At 43.4% G+C, this 20,338-nt stretch overlaps 1 protein-coding gene across 1 annotated transcript in view; it reads right to left on the minus strand.

Moving 5' to 3' along the window:
• Positions 1-20,338, minus strand: part of LOC143986861 (uncharacterized) — an 83,222-nt gene that overhangs the window by 52,420 nt on the left and 10,464 nt on the right. The window contains exons 2-7 of the mRNA XM_077485267.1: positions 7,318-7,432; positions 5,380-5,514; positions 5,170-5,293; positions 4,953-5,053; positions 4,652-4,873; positions 4,390-4,522 (exon numbers count right to left, since the gene is read on the minus strand). Of these exons, the coding sequence (XP_077341393.1) occupies positions 4,390-4,522; positions 4,652-4,873; positions 4,953-5,053; positions 5,170-5,293; positions 5,380-5,514; positions 7,318-7,413 (811 nt within the window). The 5' untranslated portion in view covers positions 7,414-7,432. The remainder of the gene's footprint in view (positions 1-4,389; positions 4,523-4,651; positions 4,874-4,952; positions 5,054-5,169; positions 5,294-5,379; positions 5,515-7,317; positions 7,433-20,338) is intronic.

Genomic DNA, 20,338 nt, shown 5'->3' on the forward strand with positions numbered 1-20,338 from the left:
ATGTTCTTTTTATGAAATGCAGTGTTCCTTCTACGCCAGATATACTTGGACACACACCTTCCAAAGAGTTCCACTTTTGTCTCATCGGTCCACAGAATGTTGTCCCAAAAGTCTTGGGGATCATCAAGATGTGTTGTGGAGAAATTGAGACGAGCTTTGATGTTCTTTTTGCTCAGCAGTGGTTTTCTCCTTGGAACTCTGCCATGCAGGCCATTTTTGCCCAGTCTTTTCCTGATGGTGGAGGCATGAACGCTGACCTTAACTGAGGCAAGTGAGGCCTGCAGTTCCTTGGACGTTGTTGTGGGGTCTTTTGTGACCTCTTGGATGAGTCGTCGCTGCACTCTTGGGGTAATTTTGGGCGGCCGGCCACTCCTGGGAAGGTTCACCACTGTTCCATGTCTTCGCCATTTGTGGATAATGGCTCTCACTGTGGTTCGCTGGATTCCCAAAGCTTTGGAAATGGCTTTATAACCCTTTCCAGACTGATAGATCTCAATTACTTGCTTTCTCAATTGTTCCTGAATTTCTTTGGGTCTCGGCATGATGTGTAGCTTTTAAGGATCTTCTGGTGGACCTTACTGTGTCAAGCAGCTCCTATTTAAGTGATGCCTTGATTGTGAACAGGTGTGGCAATAATCAGGCCTGGGTGTGGCTAGAGAAATTGAACTCAGGTGTGGACAACCACAGTTATAGTATGTTTTAACAAGGGGGGGGCAATCACTTTTTCACACATGGCCATGATGGTTTGGATTTTTTTTCACCTTTAATAATAAACACCTTGATTTACAAATTGCATTTTGTGTTTACTTGTGTTGTCCTTGACTATTGTTTAAATTGGTTTGATGTTGTGACAAACATGCAAAGGAACAGGAAATGAGGAAGGGGGCAAACACTTTTTCACACCACTGTATGTAACCTGCTATATGGTTACAGAACAAAATAATGAATCCACTCTGAGAATAACAGATGTTATATAATTTTTTTTTCATTATTATTTTTTTTCTCACTTCTATCATACATATAATAAATATACCCAGAAGTAGGAAATACAGGGTAAATTAAACTGGTAATCAGACATAAAGCTATATGAGGGGTGGGGGGATATAAATCTTTTTATGTTAACCACGTCAGCTCAGGTTTACCCCCCCTTCATGACCAGGCCATTTTTTGCAGACTGGCACTGTGTTAATATAACTGACAATTATGCGGTCGTGCGACACTGTGCCCAAATAAAATTAATGTCCATTTTTTTCCCACAAATATAACTTTTTGTTTTGGTGGTACTTGATCACCTCTGCGTTTTTTATTTTTTGCGCTATAAACAAAAAAAGACAGACAATTAAAAAAAAAAAAATATTATATATATATATATATATATATATATATATATATATATATATATATATATATATATATATATATATATATATATAATTTTTTTTTATTTTTATTTTTTACTTTCTGCTATAAAACACATCCAATAAAAAATAATGTAAAAAATCAAATTATGCATCAATTTAGGCCAATATGTATTCAGCTACATATTTTTGTTAAATAAATCCCAGTAAGTTTATATTGATTGGTTTGTGCAAAAGTTATAGCGTCTACAAACTATGGGATATATTTATGGACTTTTTTTTTTTTGTTTTTACTAGTAATGGTGGCGATCAGCGATTTTTAGTGGGGTTGCGACATTGCAGCGGACAAATCTGACACTTTTTGGGGACCAGTGACACCAATACAGTGGTCAGTGCTAAAAAAAAAAAAAAAAGCACTGTCTGTATAAAAGACACTGGCAGAGAAGGGGTTAACGTCAGGGGCAATCAAAGGGTTAAGTGTGCTCCTAAGGAGTGCTTTCTGTGTAGGGGATTGACTGACATCGATTAGCAGGAACAAAAGATCTCTCTCTGCCTCCCTGTCAGAATGGCGCTCTGCCTTGTTTATATAGGCAGACCGCCATTCTGCCTCTTCTGTCAACGATAGTGGGTGGCCGGCGGCCCCGCTGATTGGCGTGCACCCCAGAGTCGATCCGAGGAATCACGTACAGGTATTTAATTTTGCACTTAAAGGGGTTGTAAAGCTTCGTGTTTTTTCAGCTTAATGCATACTATGGATTAAGCTGAAAAAACGCCTTGCACTCTCCGGCCCCCCCAAGCCCCTGTTTTACTTACCTGAGCCCCGAATCTCCGTGGGTGGGAACCCCCGTTGCTTTCCCCCAGCTCTTGTGGGCTCTTCATTGGACGATTGATAGCAGCGCAGACATTGGCTCCCGCTGTGGTCACGTGGTGCGCCGGGGGACGGGGTCGAGTGATCACACGGGAGCGCGTCCGCAAGCTAACCCCCTTGGGAGAGCACTTCCCAGAGGGTGGTTAGCTCTTGCAGGGAGAAGTCGAGACAGCTGCCGAGGGACCCCAGAAGACGAGGATCGGGGCCACTCTGTGTAAAACGAACTGAACAGTGGAGGTAAGTACGACATGTTTGTTATTTACCATATTTTCCACACCATCAGACACACTTTTTTCCCCCAGAAATATGGGGGAAAATGTCTCTGCGTCTTATAGAGCGAATGCATGCTAGGCACTGCCCCTCCTCCCCGCCGCCGATGGCAACACCCCCCCCCCCATCGCCACCGCCAGAAGAAAAGGCAGGAGAGTGGAGGACTGAAGCCTCTGTGAGCAGGGCCGGACTGTCCTACTGGCGACTGCAGCGATCTCCTCCGGCGCTCGTATGTCATGGAGCTGGGTCTGTGTGCAAGGTCCCGCCCCCCCAGACCGCCTCGTGTGATAATAGATTACATCAGTACAATCACAAGAGCCGGTCTAGGGGGGCGGGACCTTGCACACAGACCCAGCTCTGTGACATACGAGCGCTGGAGGACAGAGGGAGGAGAGTGCTGTGTTATACAGAGGCTGACATTAGTGGGCACAAAGGCTGCAATGGGCACAGAGGCTGCAATTGGTGGGCAAAGATGCTGCAGTGGTGGACACAGAGGCTGCAAATGGTGGGCACACAGAGGCTGCAATTGGTGGGCAAAGAGAGGCTGCACTTATGTGCAATGGTCAGGTTGCATTTATGGCAATGGTCAGGTCGCATTTATGGCAAGGTCAGGCTGCATTTCATGGGCACTGGTAAATATTTTAATACACACTTTGGTTCAGAATATTTTTTTTCTTGTTTTCCTCCTCTAAAACCTAGGTGTGTCTTATGGTCAGGTGCATCTTATGAAGCGAAAAATACGGTAAATAAATAAATAAACCTTTACAATCTCTTTAAGGGCCACCCTGCCGCAGTAAGCCTCCAGCTTCTCTGGGTTCAGATGGTGATTTTCCCCCTGCAGTGAGCCCTTAAAGTCATTGTAAACATTGTATATGTTTTTTAATATACAAATTTGTCATACTTACCTGCTTTGTGTAGAGCAGCCCCATTCCTCCTGTTCTGGGGTCCCCCGCTGGCATTACTGGCTACTCCTGCCTTCAGGATGCTCCTATAGGAAGCTGTAAAGTATAGTATAGAGTTCCCCTATAGGAAGCCGTAAAGTATAGTATAGAGTGCCCCTATATCAAGGTACAAAAACGTCTCCTATAGAATCCCTCACTTCCTTCTCCTGCCCAGGACTACATGTCCCATAAGGCAGTGCTTCTCACACATTCACAAGTTCTCAGGCACTTCCTGGCATGTATGTTGCACTGTGTATACTGATATGTATGGATGACGGTGACGGTTTTTTCTGTTTCAACACTGAGTTGCAGGACAGTGATCATCTTTTGGGTGAGCGATTTATTATGGGCATGGTACTCGACAGCCTACTCTACCGTACCATCACTATTCTTGTTTCTTATAACTGTTATGTACTGTATTTAAAGCCAATGTAATGTTTTTAATTCTACTTTGCTCTGTTCTATGCAGTGTTACATTTGTATCTAAAATATCCCCTGATGAGCCCAAAGTAGCGAAACATGTCGGGACAATCACTCCAATGCTACAGCGGAGTAATCAAATTCCATCAACTGTTTAGAACTCTAGATGTATCCTTGTACATGTGCACATAACCTCATATCTTTAAAAGTTTTCTGTAACTATGTCCTGTTTGTAATTAAAGAATTCTTATACTTATTGTGGAGTATTGAAATTACTTCTCTTTCTCCGGCACCCCCAAAAATCCCACACAAAAAATCTCCCCTCGTTTACATATATGGATGGTGTACTGAGCTATATGTGTGTTGCACTGTTTTTTTCTGATATGTAAAAAAAATAATGCATTCTATTTGCAGGCCAACTAATCAGCTGAACTAATCGATTATGAAAATAACTGACAACTATTTTCATAATTGATTATGCCCATTAGTTGTTTCAGCCCTAGAGAAAACAGAAGAATATATTTTGGCTCACCTGTGCTGATCTCTGTAGGAGTGTCCTCCTCTACAAATGTTCCCAATTTTCCATCCTCCTCCATAGACTGCTGAACATCCCTCACATACGTCTCTTCTTCACCCTCAACTTTCATGTTCATCAGATCTTCACCCTAAACCAACAGAATGGCAGAAAATAACATCAGTAAAATAGAAGTATTTATGATGTGAGATCTCAAAGAAAATATAATCTTGTAGAGTCCACACATCATCTCCACATCCAGACCCTCAACTCCACCCACCTGATGATAGCGAGGGGTGGTGTGATCTTCCTGTGTAGAATTTCGGGAATACAGAGGATGGGGGCATCTCTCTGGTGGGTTCCTGGTATTAGGTGACTCCATCATAATGTCATTGTGAAGATCATTGTGTCCTTTTGAAAGCTCCTCTATGACTCCATACTCATCATCCTCCTCTTTATACTCTTCTTTAACAACAATATTGAACTTCCTAAAGTGTCCACTCTAAAAAATATTATAAAAATTCATTGTAACAAACATGCTGTGTATAAATCAGAACTATCACTGATTGTTCCTCATCTACCTGATGATGATGGTGGGGGATGGTGTGACCTTCCTGTGTGGAATCCCGGGAATACAGAGGACGGGGACATCTCTCTGGTGGGTTCCCATTACTGGATCCATCTGTAGGAAACACACACACTGACTGAATACATTGTTTCTATGTGTTTATCAGATGATGGGGGATCTAGGTGGAGCCTCCGTACTGCTCTCTCCTTTACAATAAAGTCTCCTCTTACCCGGTGATGTGAGGGGCGGCTGATTGTCCATCATGACGTCCTTGTAGAGATCCTTGTGTCCTTCTAAATACTCCCACTCCTCCATGGAGAAATAGACAGTGACATCCTGACACCTTATAGGAACCTGACACACACAATGATACAGTCACCATCCAGACACATCCCTTGTCTGTTACTGGATCATGTCCCAGAATTCCCAGCACCGCTCACCTCTCCTGTCAGCAGCTCCATCATCTTCTTGGTGACTTCTAGAATCTTCTCCATGTTGTGTCTCTCAGGTTTTAGGGAGTCACATGGAGGCACTCTGATGGTCATATGATCTCCTGACTTCAGAAGAGGTAATCTCTGTATTGGAAAACCAACAGGAATATCATGTTAGAATCCCAGAATCCTCCTCACCTCTCCGGTCAGGTCTGTGCTTTATTAATAGAGATAAGAGTGATGTCACATGACCTCCCAGAATCCTGGATGACCTCTAGTTCTCCCATATAGAGGAGTATAGCTCCCATGGTTCAGAGAAGCAGGATCTCCCAGTCTATGGATAGTGTAGGACCCACTAATCATGGGGTACTTTGTCGCAGTAAGTGAGCTTAACCACCATATAGCAATATGGTGTGACCAAAAACCCATATTTTTTGATAATGTTTTTTGAAAATGTCTAGGTCTTTTAACCACTTCCCGATCGGCGCACGCCGATGTACGTCGGCAGAATGGCACGGGCAGGCATACTGGCGTACAGGTACGTCCACTTTTAAATGCCACCCTGCCATCGCGTGCACACCGGTCGGGACCCCCGTGAGTCCGGTCGCGGGTCCTGTGGACTCAATCGCCGCGGTGGGCTGAACGGGGAGATGCAGACATAAACTGCATCGCCCCGTTCTGCCTAGTAACAAGCAACACTGATCTCTGCTCCCTGTGATTGAAGCAGAGATCAGTGTTCACTAACACACAGCCACACCCCCCACAGTTAGTAACACACCCCTAGGAACACTTAACCTCTACACTGCCACCCCCTGGTTAACTCCTTCACTGCCAGTGTCATTTACACAGGAATCACTGCATTTGTATAGCAGTGATTGCTGTATAAATGACAATGGTCCCAAAAATGTGTCAAAAATGTCCGATGTGTCCGCCATAATGTCGCAGTCACAATAAAAATCGCTGATCGCCACCATTACTAGTAAAAAAAATAATAATAAAAATGCCATAAAACTATCCCCTATTTTGTAAACGCTATAACTTTTGCGCAAACCAATCAATAATCGCTTATTGCGATTTTTTTTTACCAAAAATATGTAGAAGAATACGTATCCGCCTAAACTGAGGGAAAACGTTTTTTTTTATATATATATATTTTTGGGGGATATTTATTATAACAAAAAGTAAAAAATAATGTGTTTTTTTCAAAATTGTCGCTCTATTTTTGTTTATAGCGCAAAAAATAAAAACCACAGAGGTGATCAAATACCACCAAAAGAAAGCTCTATTTGTGGGGAAAAAAAAGGACGTCAATTTTGTTTGGGAGCCACGTTGCACAACCGCGCAATTGTCAGTTAAAGCGACGCAGTGCCGAATCGCAAAAAGTGGTCTGGTCTTAAGTCAGCAAAATGGTCCGGTCTGAAAGTGGTTAAATAAGCCTTGCAGGAGGTAAATGTCTTTTTTGCATGTGTGCGCTGTAATATTTTGTTCTGTTGTATGGTCTTATGGCTGCACCATCTTTAATGAAACTTTTAGGGTGTGCCCCCCAAATATCTTGTTTGTTCTCCCAGAATCCTCCTCGCCTCTCCGGTTGTGTCTGTGTTTTATTAAGAGATGAGAGTGATGTCATGTGTCCTCCCAGGATTCTCCTTGCCTCTCCAGTCAGGTCTGTGTTTTATTAATAGAGATGAGAGTGATGTCATGTGTCCTCCCAGGATCCTCCTCACCTCTCTCCAGTCAGGTCTGTGTTTTATTAATAGAGATAAGAGTGATGTCATGTGACCTCCCAGAATCCTCCTTACCTCTCCGGTCAGGTCTGTGTTTTATTAATAGAGATGAGAGTGATGTCATGTGTCCTCCCAGGATCCTCCTCACCTCTCTCCAGTCAGGTCTGTGTTTTATTAATAGAGATAAGAGTGATGTCATGTGACCTCCCAGAATCCTCCTCACCTCTCCGGTCAGCAGGTAGACGATCTCCAGGGTGAGGTTTAGTATCTTCTCAGCTATGTGACTCCGGTCCTCCTCCATCTTCATTGATGTGGTCATGTGATCTATGTGGGCTTCTCTGTAGATGGATAGTGGAGAATTATCTGGACTGTATTGGCTGTACAATATTAGGATGAAACTATAAAGGGAAAATAGGCAGGCTGCCCCCAGTGGTACATGTAGATTGGAGTACTTTGTGTCTGTAAGGTTTCTGCCACCCTGCACACCTGTTACATCCTGTCCTACTTGTCTGATTAGAAATTACCAATTCTCCAAGTAAAGTCTGTCTGATCGTTGAACTGAAATATAGGGATGAGATTCTGGTTTGCCTCAACCATGAGTTAAGGGTAAAACAAATGAATCGGAATTAAAGTGATTGTAAAGTCTTTTTTTTTTAAATAAAAATAACAAACATGTTATACTTACCTGCTCTGTACAGTGGATTTACACAGAGCAGCGCTAAACCTCCTCTTCTCGGGTCCCTCTTCACTGCTCCTGGCCCCTCCCTCCTGTCGAGTGCCCCCCACAGCAAGCAGTTTGCTATGGGGGCGACTGAGTCAAGCTGCAGCTCCCTGTAGCCATTGAGACATGGAGCTGCCATTCTGCCTTGCCCCCTCTCTCTCATGATTGGCTGACTTTGATTGACAGCAGCAGGAGCCAATGGCACTACTGCTGTGTCTCAGCCAATCAGAACAGAGAATCCCGCACTGCCGAGGGATTCGTGGACATCGCTGGACAGAGATGGGGCTCAGTTAAGTATTAGCAGCCTCCCCAGCACTCCTACACACAGAAGGCTTTTTATCTTAATGCATAGAATGCACCTTCTGCCTTTAGAACTCCTTTAACCACTTTAAGACCGGGCCTCTTTTTTAGATGTGGTGTTTACAAGTTAAAAAAAAAATTTTTTAACCTCCAAACAGTATAAAAATTTTTTTCTAACATCCTAGAGAATAAAATGGAGGTCGTTGGAACACTTTCTGTCACACTGTGTTTGCGCAGCGGTCTTACAAGCGCACTTTTTTTAATTAAAAAATAAGACAACAGTAAAGTTTGCTTGTGGAATGGGGACAAACTTTTAGCCTTAAAAATCTCCATAGGCCTTATTTAAAAAATTCTACAGGTTGCATGTTTTGCATTACAGAGGAGTTCTAGACCTAGAATTAATGCTCTCGCTCTACCGATCACGACGATACCTCACATGTGTGGTTTGAACACCGTTTCCATATGCGGGAGCTGCTCACGTATGCAGGCATAAACGAAAAAAAGCAGTTTGATTAGCACGGACTGCAGAAAGAGGTTACTTTGGGCACCAAAATAATTTTTTACCTCCAAAGATAAGGTTAATTGAAAATTTATAATTTATTTTAAATTTCAAATACCATAATTAACCATAGTTTCATTAGTAAAAAACCTAAGACCATTCATAAAAAAAGTGTCCATTTCCGAAGTAAACCAAACATAAACCATATAAAACAGACAAACAGACCACAGACAAGACATAAATGACACACACAACAAACACAAAAAGTGCCGCTGGTCCGGACCAATTGCTACCGATTGCCAAAAATGGTAAAAAACTGAACATTGTAGTAAAAAAGACTGCTAAGGGTGGTAATGTTGTTCTTTTAAGTCAACAACAATACGAACGAGAGGCTAAACGTCTTCTTGGTGACAGCATGACATACTCTAAATTGGATGCTAACCCCTTCCCTAGACTGGTTGAGGAACTAAATCGAAAGCTGACGTTTACCAGAGATGAGGGGTTACTTTTGGATCGCGAGTTTAGACATCTGCGAGCACAACATACCGACCTTTTATATCATTCCAAAAGTGCACAAAGACCTTGAAAATCCCCCGGACAGACCCATAGTTTCTGCCTGCGGAGGTCCTCTCGAAAGGGTCGGGCGCTATTTGGACTCACTACTGCAGGATCCAGTTAAGAAATTGCGATCCTTTGTACAGGACACTAGACATGTGTTAGCAGAAATCGAGTCCTTGGAGGTCTATAGCCAGCCAGATGAGTTATGGCTGGTAGGTATAGACGTCGAATCACTATACACCTCGATTCCCCACAAAGTAGGCATACAGGCAGTATCAAGTTCCCTCGATAGGATTTACCCAGAATCAGGACCGCAAAATGAATTTCTCACAGAGTTGGGCAGCACAGTGGTGTAGTGGTTAGCGCTATTGCCTAGCAGTAAGAAGGGTCGCTGGTTCGAATCTCAACCACAACACTACCTGCCCGGAGTTTGCATGTTCTCCCTGTGCCTGCGTGGGTTTCCTCCGGTTTCCTCCCACAATCCAAAGACATGCAGGTAGGTTAATTGGCTTCTGTCCAAAATTGGCCCTAGTATAAGTAGGAGAAGGGTCGCTGGTTCGAATCCCAACCACGACACTACCTGACACGGAGTTGATGGAATTCGCTTTGACAAACAACTTTTTCCAGTTTCTGGCTACATTCTATCACCAGATTAGAGGTACGTTGATGGGGGCGGCATGGGCTCCGTCCTATGTGTGCCTCCATCTTGGTATATGGGAAGAAGACGACGTCTATGCATCCTCGTTGTACCGCGGCCACACCCAGGTGTGGTTGCGATACATCGATGATGTATTGATGATCTGGAGGGGCTCTCTAGAACAGTTACATCAATTTATGCGAGAGTTGAACTCAAATCAACGCAATATATGTTTAACTTACTCCTATGATCAGGAGAAGTTGTCTTTTTTGGACCTTCACATTTTTCTCAAAGATGGCCGACTCAGTACTTGCACATTCCGAAAGGAAACGGCAGCAAATACTCTTTTGCATGCAACTAGCCATCATCCATACTGGCTTAAGAATGGTATTCCGGTTGGCCAATTCTTATGGGCCAAGCGGAATTGTACAAGTACTGACGACTTCAGACGCGAAAGTAAGGAATTGTACGAAAGATTCCGTGAGCGTGGGTATTCCCACAGGCAAATCAAAAAGGCTAAGAAGAAAGTGGCATTGAGGGAACGTAAGAGCCTTCTGACAGACTCATTAGCGACAGCGAAAACTTCACAAAAAGTAGCGGAGCCAGTGAGGATCATAACAAACTATGGATCCCAATGGGATAAGGTCGATTAATTCTGAATAAACACTGGGGCATTCTTACCAACTCACCCGGGTTGGCCAGAATAGTTGGCCAATCACCCAGTCTCGTAGCAAGACGCGCAAGAAACCTTGGTGATATATTAATTAGTTCCGAGTTTACTAAAGATTTTGATCCAAATTGGTTATCTGAGTATCCACGAGCTAAAGGAATGTTTCCTTTTAATAAGTGTCAAATGTATCCGTTTGTGCATCGAACAGCAGTATTCACAGATGCTACTGGTCAAGCATCCTTTGAGATACGTGATTTGATTAACTGTGCAACAACGAGAGTGATCTATGTAATTACTTGCCCTTGTTCCAAAATATATGTTGGCAAAACCAAAAGAATGTTGAGACTTAGGATTGGTGAACACATACGTGAAATTAAAGACAAGAGTAAACCACCTGAGAAACCACTCGCTAAACATTTTTCTATGTATCATGACCATAAACCAACGGGCATGACAGTAAAGGGTATTTATGCCCTAAAATTGCCTAGCAGGATAGGTGACTTTGATCGCATTCTCCTACAAAAAGAGAAGTGGTGGGTGTATCGATTAAAGTCGCTCGCTCCTGCAGGCTTGAACACTGAGCTCAATCTGCAGGTGTTTTTTTGGCACAATAAGATCCTGACTTGCCATATTGGTACTTCTTAATATGGTTGTTAGGACTGTTTCTCTATTTTCTGCAAGTGTCGATATAGGCCGTTTTTTTAAAAATAAAAAAAAGCCCTTTTGGTCTATTTTCTTCTCCAATTTTGTTAGTTGGTGAGTAGTATGTGGTATTTTTCTCGGGTGACAGTGACCTTTTTCTTTAATGTTGGTATTCGTTATAGTTCGTATATTTTGGTGTTTGTCCTTGTCATTGTCAGTTTTGTTTTTGTTAGTGAGCATCCTATGCGTCTATTTTCAAAATGTCCAATTGCAGAAACAGTGAAGGACCGACAGAAGTAGTACCTACGTACAGGGCCGCTGATAGAAATCATGGGGACCCGTGCAGCCTACCTGACGGGGCCCCCTTCAGTCCCACCCTTGGCCCCACCCCTGGCCCCTCCCCAGACCTCGCCTTGAAAAAAAGTGCAGGCTTGTCTACAAGTGATATTTATTTTCTTGTGGTGGTATTTGGTCACCTCTGCGGTTTTTACTTTAAAAAAACAAAACAAAAAAATAAAAACTATTTTGAAAAAAAAACAAACACACTGGCGGCCCCGCTCGCTTCACTGCTTCAGAGCAGAGGGAGAGGAATCACTCCGTGGCGCCAGGAAACGACATGCTGGCCGGGACTTGAGCCAGCATGAGGAGCGGGCGCGGAAGAGACATTCTTCTGCGCCCGAAATAGAAAAAATAGTCCCTCCCCCTGTCGCCACCTGCAGATATTGAGCTCAAAATAAAAAATAAAAAAAAAACTCAAAAAGTAACCGGGGGGGGGGGGGGGGGGTTGGGAGGAGAGGATGACTCCGACAGACAATGTTTGGTCATGGTGGCTGGAGGATTTTTTATTTTTCTTTGCACATTAATTAGTTCTGTGGACAGGTTTCCTGGGCCCCCCCTGCTGGCCAGGCCCAGTACAACAGGACCAGTTGTACTGGCCTATCAGCGGCCCTGCCTACGTAGGGAGGTCTCTTGACAGACTAAATATTTTGTTAAACACAGGCAGAAATAAATGGTGATTTATTAATTGAACAAACCTGCGTAATTCGTTACAAAAGGACGTGTGACGGTGTGGTACGAATCGTCCGAGATGAAGCTACGCTAATAGCCAGCGAAACGCGTTGACGTCACATCCGGACGGTGGACGAACCGCGCATGGGCTAGAGACAGCTGATGCAGCCTGACACACGGAGTGTTTTGTTTTTCGAGAAATTCAATATTATTCTTTCATATGGACGGTCAGTGTTTTCGTAAGCCCTCGTTTGCCAAAGCGAGCAATGTGCGCTGAATCACTAACCGCAGATGATTACCTTTGGTTGTTGGCCGGCGAAATGTTCTCATATCGAAAATAACAACGATTGATGTCGGTCCGTGAGTAGTGCATATTATGTGGATGTTATAAAACGTGTCGGTAGAGCAAAACTTTATGCCCGTGAAGTAACCCTTTCAGGATCGGACAATTTGTTTTTCCTCAGAGAAACAAACAACAGCGTTGGGGGAGGCTGCGGTACTGTATGAGACATAACTTATGGCCCTTCAAAATTATCTGCTGATGTACTGTGATGTTGCAGCATTCACTGATTAAATTGAAATGAACTGCTTCTAGCCGTGAAACAACTCAGATGTTTTGCTTTATATTAGCTTTTTGTGGCCTTTGTGAACAAATAGTCTCCCCGAAGGGAATAACTTCTATACTATCAAATCATTTTGGTCAATCCAAGCCGATAACATTCGAAATATCAAACAATCTATCGAATGGACACTCTGTTGTAAAGATTTTTGGGAATAAGGCTGATAGTAATAGCCACAATCTAAAATTAGTCTCTTTTCCATGCTTGCTGCTGATTGCCAGATAAATATATTCACCGATATTGTGAGCATTTCTACAGGTCTAATAGGTTTATAATTACCATTTTTGGCAATCGGTAGCAATTGGTCCGGACCAGCGGCACTTTTTGTGTTTGTTGTGTGTGTCATTTATGTCTTGTCTGTGGTCTGTTTTATATGGTTTATGTTTGGTTTACTTCGGAAATGAACACATTTTTTATGAATGGTCTTAGGTTTTTTAATAATGAAACTATGGTTAATTATGGTATAGGAAATTTAAAATAAATTATAAATTTTCAATTAACCTTATCTTTGGAGGTAAAAAATTCTTTTGGTGCCCAAAGTAACCTCTTTCTGCAGTCCGTGCTAATCAAACTGCTTTTTGTTCGTTTATATATGTTATTTGGTTACGGCACTAATACCTTAACCACTTGCCGACCGCCGCACGACGATGTACGTCGACAGAATGGCACGGGCAGGCATATGGGCGTACCTGTACGTTCCTGCCTTCCCGCGGGTGGGGGGCCCGATCGGGCCCCCCCCCGGTGCCTGCGGCGGTCGGTATTCGTTCGGGAGCGATCCGGGATGAGGGGGCGGCCATTCATTCATGGCCACCCCCTCGCGATCGCTCCCGACGAATGGAAATGCTCCGTGACATCACTTCCTCTCCTGTAATGTAAACACAGAAGAGGAAGTGATGTAATCTCTCCTCCGTGTCAGTATTTTTCGTTCTGACACCGAGGAGAGAGGATCGGTGAGTTGCACCAACACGACACTACACAGTAGAACATGCCAGGCACACTCACACCCCCCCCCGATCACCCCCCCAATTACCCCTGCCCCCCAGTCACAGTGACACCAATGTCATTTTTTTTTTTTTTTTTTTGCATTGGTGTCATTTGTGACTGTAATAACTGTTAGGGCAGTTAGGGTTAGCCCCCTTTAGTTCTAAGGTACCCCCCTAACCCCCCCAATAAAGGTTTAACCCCGTGATCACCCCCCGTCGCCAGTGTCACTAAGGCTGGGTTCACATTGCAGCGGTTTATGAGAACGAATGTGATTCGCACCGCACTGCAGTGCAAATCACATCCGATCTCTGTGCGATTCGAGTTCAGCCATACAGATAGTATGGCTGAATTTGCGTCGCACCCGCCGCAAATTCGCACGGGACCCTTTTTTTGGTCCGCAGCAGAATCGGATCGCATGGGTGTTCACACCATGCGATCCGAGTTTGCAGATCGCACTGCGATATGCGAACTGATCTGGGGGTGTCATTAACATTTCACTGACACTCCCGGCAGTTCGCATAGGGCAGTGTGAACTGCTGCCGGGAGGCATGCGAAGCGGGAACCCGCCGCGGATTCGTGGCGTTCCCGCATCGCTCCAGTGTGAACCCAGCCTAATAAGCAATCATTTTTCTGATCGCTGTATTAGTGTCACAGGTGACGCTAGTTAGGCAGGTAGGTATTTAGGTTCGCCGCAGCTTTTTATAGAGCCAGGGACCCCCATATACTACCGCATAAAGCCCCCTGATTGCCCCCTAGTTAACCCTTTCACCAGTGATCACCATATAACTGTTACAGGTGACGCTGGTTGGTTAGTTATTTTTTTATAGTTTCAGGGCACCCGCCTTTTATTACCTAATAAAGGTTTAACCCCCTGATCACCCGGCGGGTGTCATTTGTGACTGTAATAACTGTTAGGGCAGTTAGGGTTAGCCCCCTTTAGTTCTAAGGTACCCCCCTAACCCCCCCAATAAAGGTTTAACCCCGTGATCACCCCCCGTCGCCAGTGTCACTAAGGCTGGGTTCACATTGCAGCGGTTTATGAGAACGGATGTGATTCGCACCGCACTGCAGTGCAAATCACATCCAATCTCTGTGCGATTCGAGTTCAGCCATACAGATAGTATGGCTGAATTCGTGTTGCACCCGCCGCACCCGCCGCAAACTCGCACGGGACCCTTTTTTTGGTCCGCAGCAGAATCGGATCGCATGGGTGTTCACACCATGCGATCCGAGTTTGCAGATCGCACTGCGATATGCGAACTGATCTGGGGGTGTCAGTAACATTTCACTGACACTCCCAGCAGTTCGCATAGGGCAGTGTGAACTGCCGCCGGGAGGCATGCGATGCGGGAACCCGCCGCGCATTCGTGGCGTTCCCGCATCGCTCCAGTGTGAACCCAGCCTAATAAGCGATCGTTTTTCTGATCGCTGTATTAGTGTCACAGGTGACGCTAGTTAGGCAGGTAGGTATTTAGGTTCGCTGCAGCTTTTTATAGCGCCAGGGACCCCCATATACTACCGCATAAAGCCCCCTGATTGCCCCCTAGTTAACCCTTTCACCAGTGTTCACCATATAACTGTTACAGGTGACGCTGGTTGGTTAGTTATTTTTTTATAGTTTCAGGGCACCCGCCATTTATTACCTAGTCTCACTAGTGTACCCCTAAATTTAGGGGTGTCTACTTTCCAAAATGGGGTCATTTGGGGGGGGGGGGGGGGGTTGTGCCATCTTGGCATTTTATGGCCTTCAAAACTGTAACGCCCTTAGAAAGCCTGAAGGCGGTGCTTGGTTTTAGGGTCCCGTACGTGGCTAGGCTCCCAAAAAGTCCCACATATGTGGTATCCCCGTACTCAGGAGAAGCAGCAGAATTTATTTTGGGGTGTCATTTCACATATGCCCATGGCATGCGTGAGCAATATATCATTTAGTGACAACTTTGTGAAAAAAATAAATAAATAAAAAAAGTTTGTAATTTTCCCGCAACTTGTGGCAAAATATAAAATATTCCATGGACTCAACATGCCTCTCAGCAAATAGCTTGGGGTGTCTACTTTCTAAAATGGGGTCATTTGTGGGGGTTTTGTGCCATCTTGGCATTTTATGGCCTTCAAAACTGTAATAGGTAGTGAGGAGTGAAGTCAAATATTTACGCCCTTAGAAAACCTGAAGGCGGTTCTTGGCTTTCGGGGCCCCGTACGCGGCTAGGCTCCCAAAAAAATCCCACAGATGTGGTATCCCCGTACTCAGGAGAAGCAGCAGAATTTATTTTGGGGTGTCATTTCACATATGCCCATAGCATGTGTGAGCAATATATAATTTAGTGACAACTTTGTGTAAAAAAAAAAAAAAAAAATTTTTTTTGTCATTATTCAATCGCTTGAGGCAAAAAAATAAAATATTCAATGGGCTCAACATGCCACTTATCAATTTCCTTAGGGGGTCTACTTTCCAAAATGGGGTCATTTGGGGGGGTTTTGTACTGCCCTGCCATTTTAGCACCTCAAGAAATGAGATAGGCAGTCGTAAACTAAAAGCTGCGTAAATTCCAGAAAACGTACCTTAGTTTGTAGATGTGACAACTTTTGCGCAAACCAATAAATATACAGTTATTGACTTTTTTTTTACCAAAGACATGTGGCTGAATACATTTTGGCCCAAATGTATGACTAAAATTGAGTTTATTGGATTTTTCTAATAACAAAAAGTAGAAAATATCATTTTTTTTTCAAAATTTGCGGTCTTTTTACGTTTATATCGCAAAAAATAAAAATCGCAGAGGCAATCAAATACCATCAAAAGAAAGCTCTATTTGTGGGAAGAAAAGGACGCAAATTTTGTTTGGGTACAACATTGCATGACCGCGCAATTACCAGTTAAAGCAGCGCAGTGCCAAAGTGTAAAAAGATCTCTGGTCATTTACCAGCAAAGTGGTCCGGTCTGAAAGTGGTTAATAAGGACTCAATAAGGGTAGTATTAATTTAACCCTTCATCAGTGGACATATCTTTTTCCCATTCTTTTTTCTTTCTCTCCTCTTTTATCTCCCTTTTTTTCTTTAATTAAACCTCACGTATGCAGGCGCTTAGGCACGCGAGCTCGGCAGGACGGGGCACGTTTAAGATTTTTTTTTTCTTATTTATTTTACCTTTTACTTTTTATTTTTACACTGTTTAACCACTTTCAGACCGGACCATTTTGCTGGTCAAAGACCAGACCACTTTTTGCGATTCGGCACTGCGACGCTTTAACTGACAATTGCACGGTCATGCGACGTGGCTCCCAAACAAAATTGATGTCCTTTTTTTCCCACAAATAGAGCTTTCTTTTGGTGGTATTTGATCACCCCTGCGGTTTTAATTTTTTGCGCTATAAACAAAAATAGAGCATCAATTTTGAAAAAAACACATTATTTTTTACTTTTTGTTATAATAAATATCCCCCAAAAATATATAAAAAAAAAATATTCCCTCAGTTTAGGCCGATACGTATTCTTTTACATCAGGGGTTGACAAATTTGCTTGGAATCTAGGAGCCAGCTAAAAAAGTTAGGAGCCGGGTCCGTGACGGCGATCTGGACCTGTCCCTGGCCTGACATGGAGACAAGTGAGGGGAAGATAGCCCCCAGCCCCCACCTGTCTCCAAGTCATTGCCCCCCATAGCTCTTAGAGGGACATTTTATTTATTTTTTTCAAATGACAATTTTTTTTTTAAATTGCATTTTAGTGTAAATTGAGATGTGAGGTCTCTCTGACCCCAGATCTCATATACAAGAGGACCTGTCATGCTTTTTTCTATTACAAGGGATTTTTACATTCCTTGTAATAGGAACAAAAGTGACACATTTTTTTTTTTTTTTAAAGAACAGTGAAAAAAATAAAAATAAAAGTTAAAATAAAAAAAAAATAGAGACCTCCTCTGTAACTTAAAAAGTGCAACCTGTAGAATTTTTTAAATGTCGCCTATGGAGATTTTAAAGGGTAAAAGTTTGTCGCCATTCGATGAGCGGGCGCAATTTTGAAGCATGACATGTTTGGTATCGATTTACTCTACGCAACATTATCTTTCACAATATTAAAAAAAATTGGGCTAACTTTACTGTTGTCTTATTTTATTTTTTTTATTAAATACATTTTCCCCAAAAAAGTGCGCTTGTAAGTCCGCTGTGCAAATACGGTGTGACAGACAGTATTGCAACGACCACCATTTTATTCTCTAGGGTGTTAGAATAAAATATATATATAATTTTTAGGGGTTCTGAGTAAAGGGAAGGAAGATAGGCTGGCAGGCAGGGAAAATTAGCATTGCATCCATTAGCATTGCTGGTTGTAATTCCAACGGCCACCACAAGAGGGCGCCAGATTACAGAAGGAACCATAGGATCGTAGAAGGCCTCAAAGCCGGGGGCTAAATTACCGGCCGGCGGCGGCGCGGCCCGACGCGATCGCGCCGGGGGGGGCCGCGGAGACAGCATACCCCCAGCTGTGCTGCCCCAGGCGCCAGGTCTGGAATTCTAGTCGCAAATGCGACCGGGCGCCCGGGTTTTGTCGAGCCCTGTTTTACATATTTTTGGTAAAAAAAAAAACCCAATAAGCGATTATTGATTGGTTTGCGCAAAAGTTATAGCGTTTACAAAATAGGGATAGTTTTATAGCATTTTTATTAATAATTTTTTTACATTTTTTTTTACTAGTAATGGCGGCGATCAGCGATTTTTATTGTGACTGCGACATTGTGGGGGACCCATCGGACATTTTTGACACATTTTTGGGACCATTGTCATTTATACAGTAATCACTGCTATATAAATGCAGTGATTCCTGTGTAAATGACACTGCCAGTGAAGTGGTTAACCAGTGGGTGGCAGTGTAGGGGTTAAGTGTTCCTAGGGGTGTGTTACTAACTGTGGGGGGGTTGGGCTTTCATTTAGTGAACACTGATCTCTGCTCCAATCACATGGAGCAGAGATCAGCGTCACTAGTTGCTAGGCAGAATGGAGAAATGCTGTTTACAACGGCATTTCTTCATTTGGCAGCTCCGTGAGACGATCGCGGGTATTCCCGTGGCGATCGAGTCCGCTTGTCCCGCGACCGGACTCACGGGGGTCCCGACCAGCGCGGGAGCGTGCCGCTGCCGGCGCGCTCCCGATGGCAGGGCGGCAAATTTAAAGGGACGTACATGTACGCCCATTTTCCTGCCCGTGCCATTCTGTCGACGTACATCGGCGTGCACTGGTCGGCAAGTGGTTAAAAAAAAAAAAAAAAAAAGTGTCACTTTTATTCCTATTACAAGGAATGTAAACATCCCTTGTAATAGAAAAAAACATGACAGGACCTCTTAACCACTTTCAGACCGGACCATTTTGCTGGTAAATGACCAGAGGTCTTTTTACACTTTGGCACTGCGCTGCTTTAACTGGTAATTGCGCGGTCATGCAATGTTGTACCCAAACAAAATTTGCGTCCTTTTCTTCCCACAAATAGAGCTTTCTTTTGATGGTATTTGATTGCCTCTGCGATTTTTATTTTTTGCGATATAAACGTAAAAAGACCGCAAATTTTGAAAAAAAATGATATTTTCTACTTTTTGTTATTAGAAAAATCCAATAAACTCAATTTTAGTCATACATTTAGGACAAAATGTATTCAGCCACATGTCTTTGGTAAAAAAAAAGTCAATAATTGTATATTTATTGGTTTGCGCAAAAGTTGTCACATCTACAAACTAAGGTACGTTTTCTGGAATTTACGCAGCTTTTAGTTTACGACTGCCTATCTCATTTCTTGAGGTGCTAAAATGACAGGGCAGTACAAAACCCCCCCAAATGACCCCATTTTGGAAAGTAGACCCCCTAAGGAAATTGATAAGAGGCATGTTGAGCCCATTGAATATTTTATTTTTTTGCCTCAAGCGATTGAATAATGACAAAAAAAAAATTTTTTTTTTTTTTTTACACAAAGTTGTCACTAAATGATATATTGCTCACACATGCTATGGGCGTATGTGAAATGACACCCCAAAATAAATTCTGCTGCTTCTCCTGAGTACGGGGATACCACATATGTGGGACTTTTTGGGAGCCTAGCCGCGTACAGGGCCCCGAAAACCAAGCACCGCCTTCAGGCTTTCTAAGGGCGTCAATTTTTGATTTCACGCCTCACTACCTATTACAGTTTTGAAGGCCATAAAATGCCAAGATGGCACAAAACCCCCACAAATGACCCCATTTTAGAAAGTAGACACCCCAAGCTATTTGCTGAGAGGCATGTTGAGTCCATGGAATATTTTATATTTTGCCACAAGTTGCGGGAAAATTACAAACTTTTTTTTTTTTTCACAAAGTTGTCACTAAATGATATATTGCTCACGCATGCCATGGGCATATGTGAAATGACACCCCAAAATAAATTCTGCTGCTTCTCCTGAGTACGGGGATACCACATATGTGGGACTTTTTGGGAGCCTAGCCGCGTACGGGGCCCCAAAAACCAAGCACCGCCTTCAGGCTTTCTAAGGGCGTTACAGTTTTGAAGGCCATAAAATGCCAAGATGGCACAAACCCCCCCCCCCCCAAATGACCCCATTTTAGAAAGTAGACACCCCTAAATT

Source organism: Lithobates pipiens, unplaced genomic scaffold (genome assembly GCF_037356315.1).
Source record: "Lithobates pipiens isolate NorthernLeopardFrog02 unplaced genomic scaffold, aLitPip1_a1.2 Scaffold_18, whole genome shotgun sequence".
Classification (NCBI taxonomy): domain Eukaryota; kingdom Metazoa; phylum Chordata; class Amphibia; order Anura; family Ranidae; genus Lithobates; species Lithobates pipiens.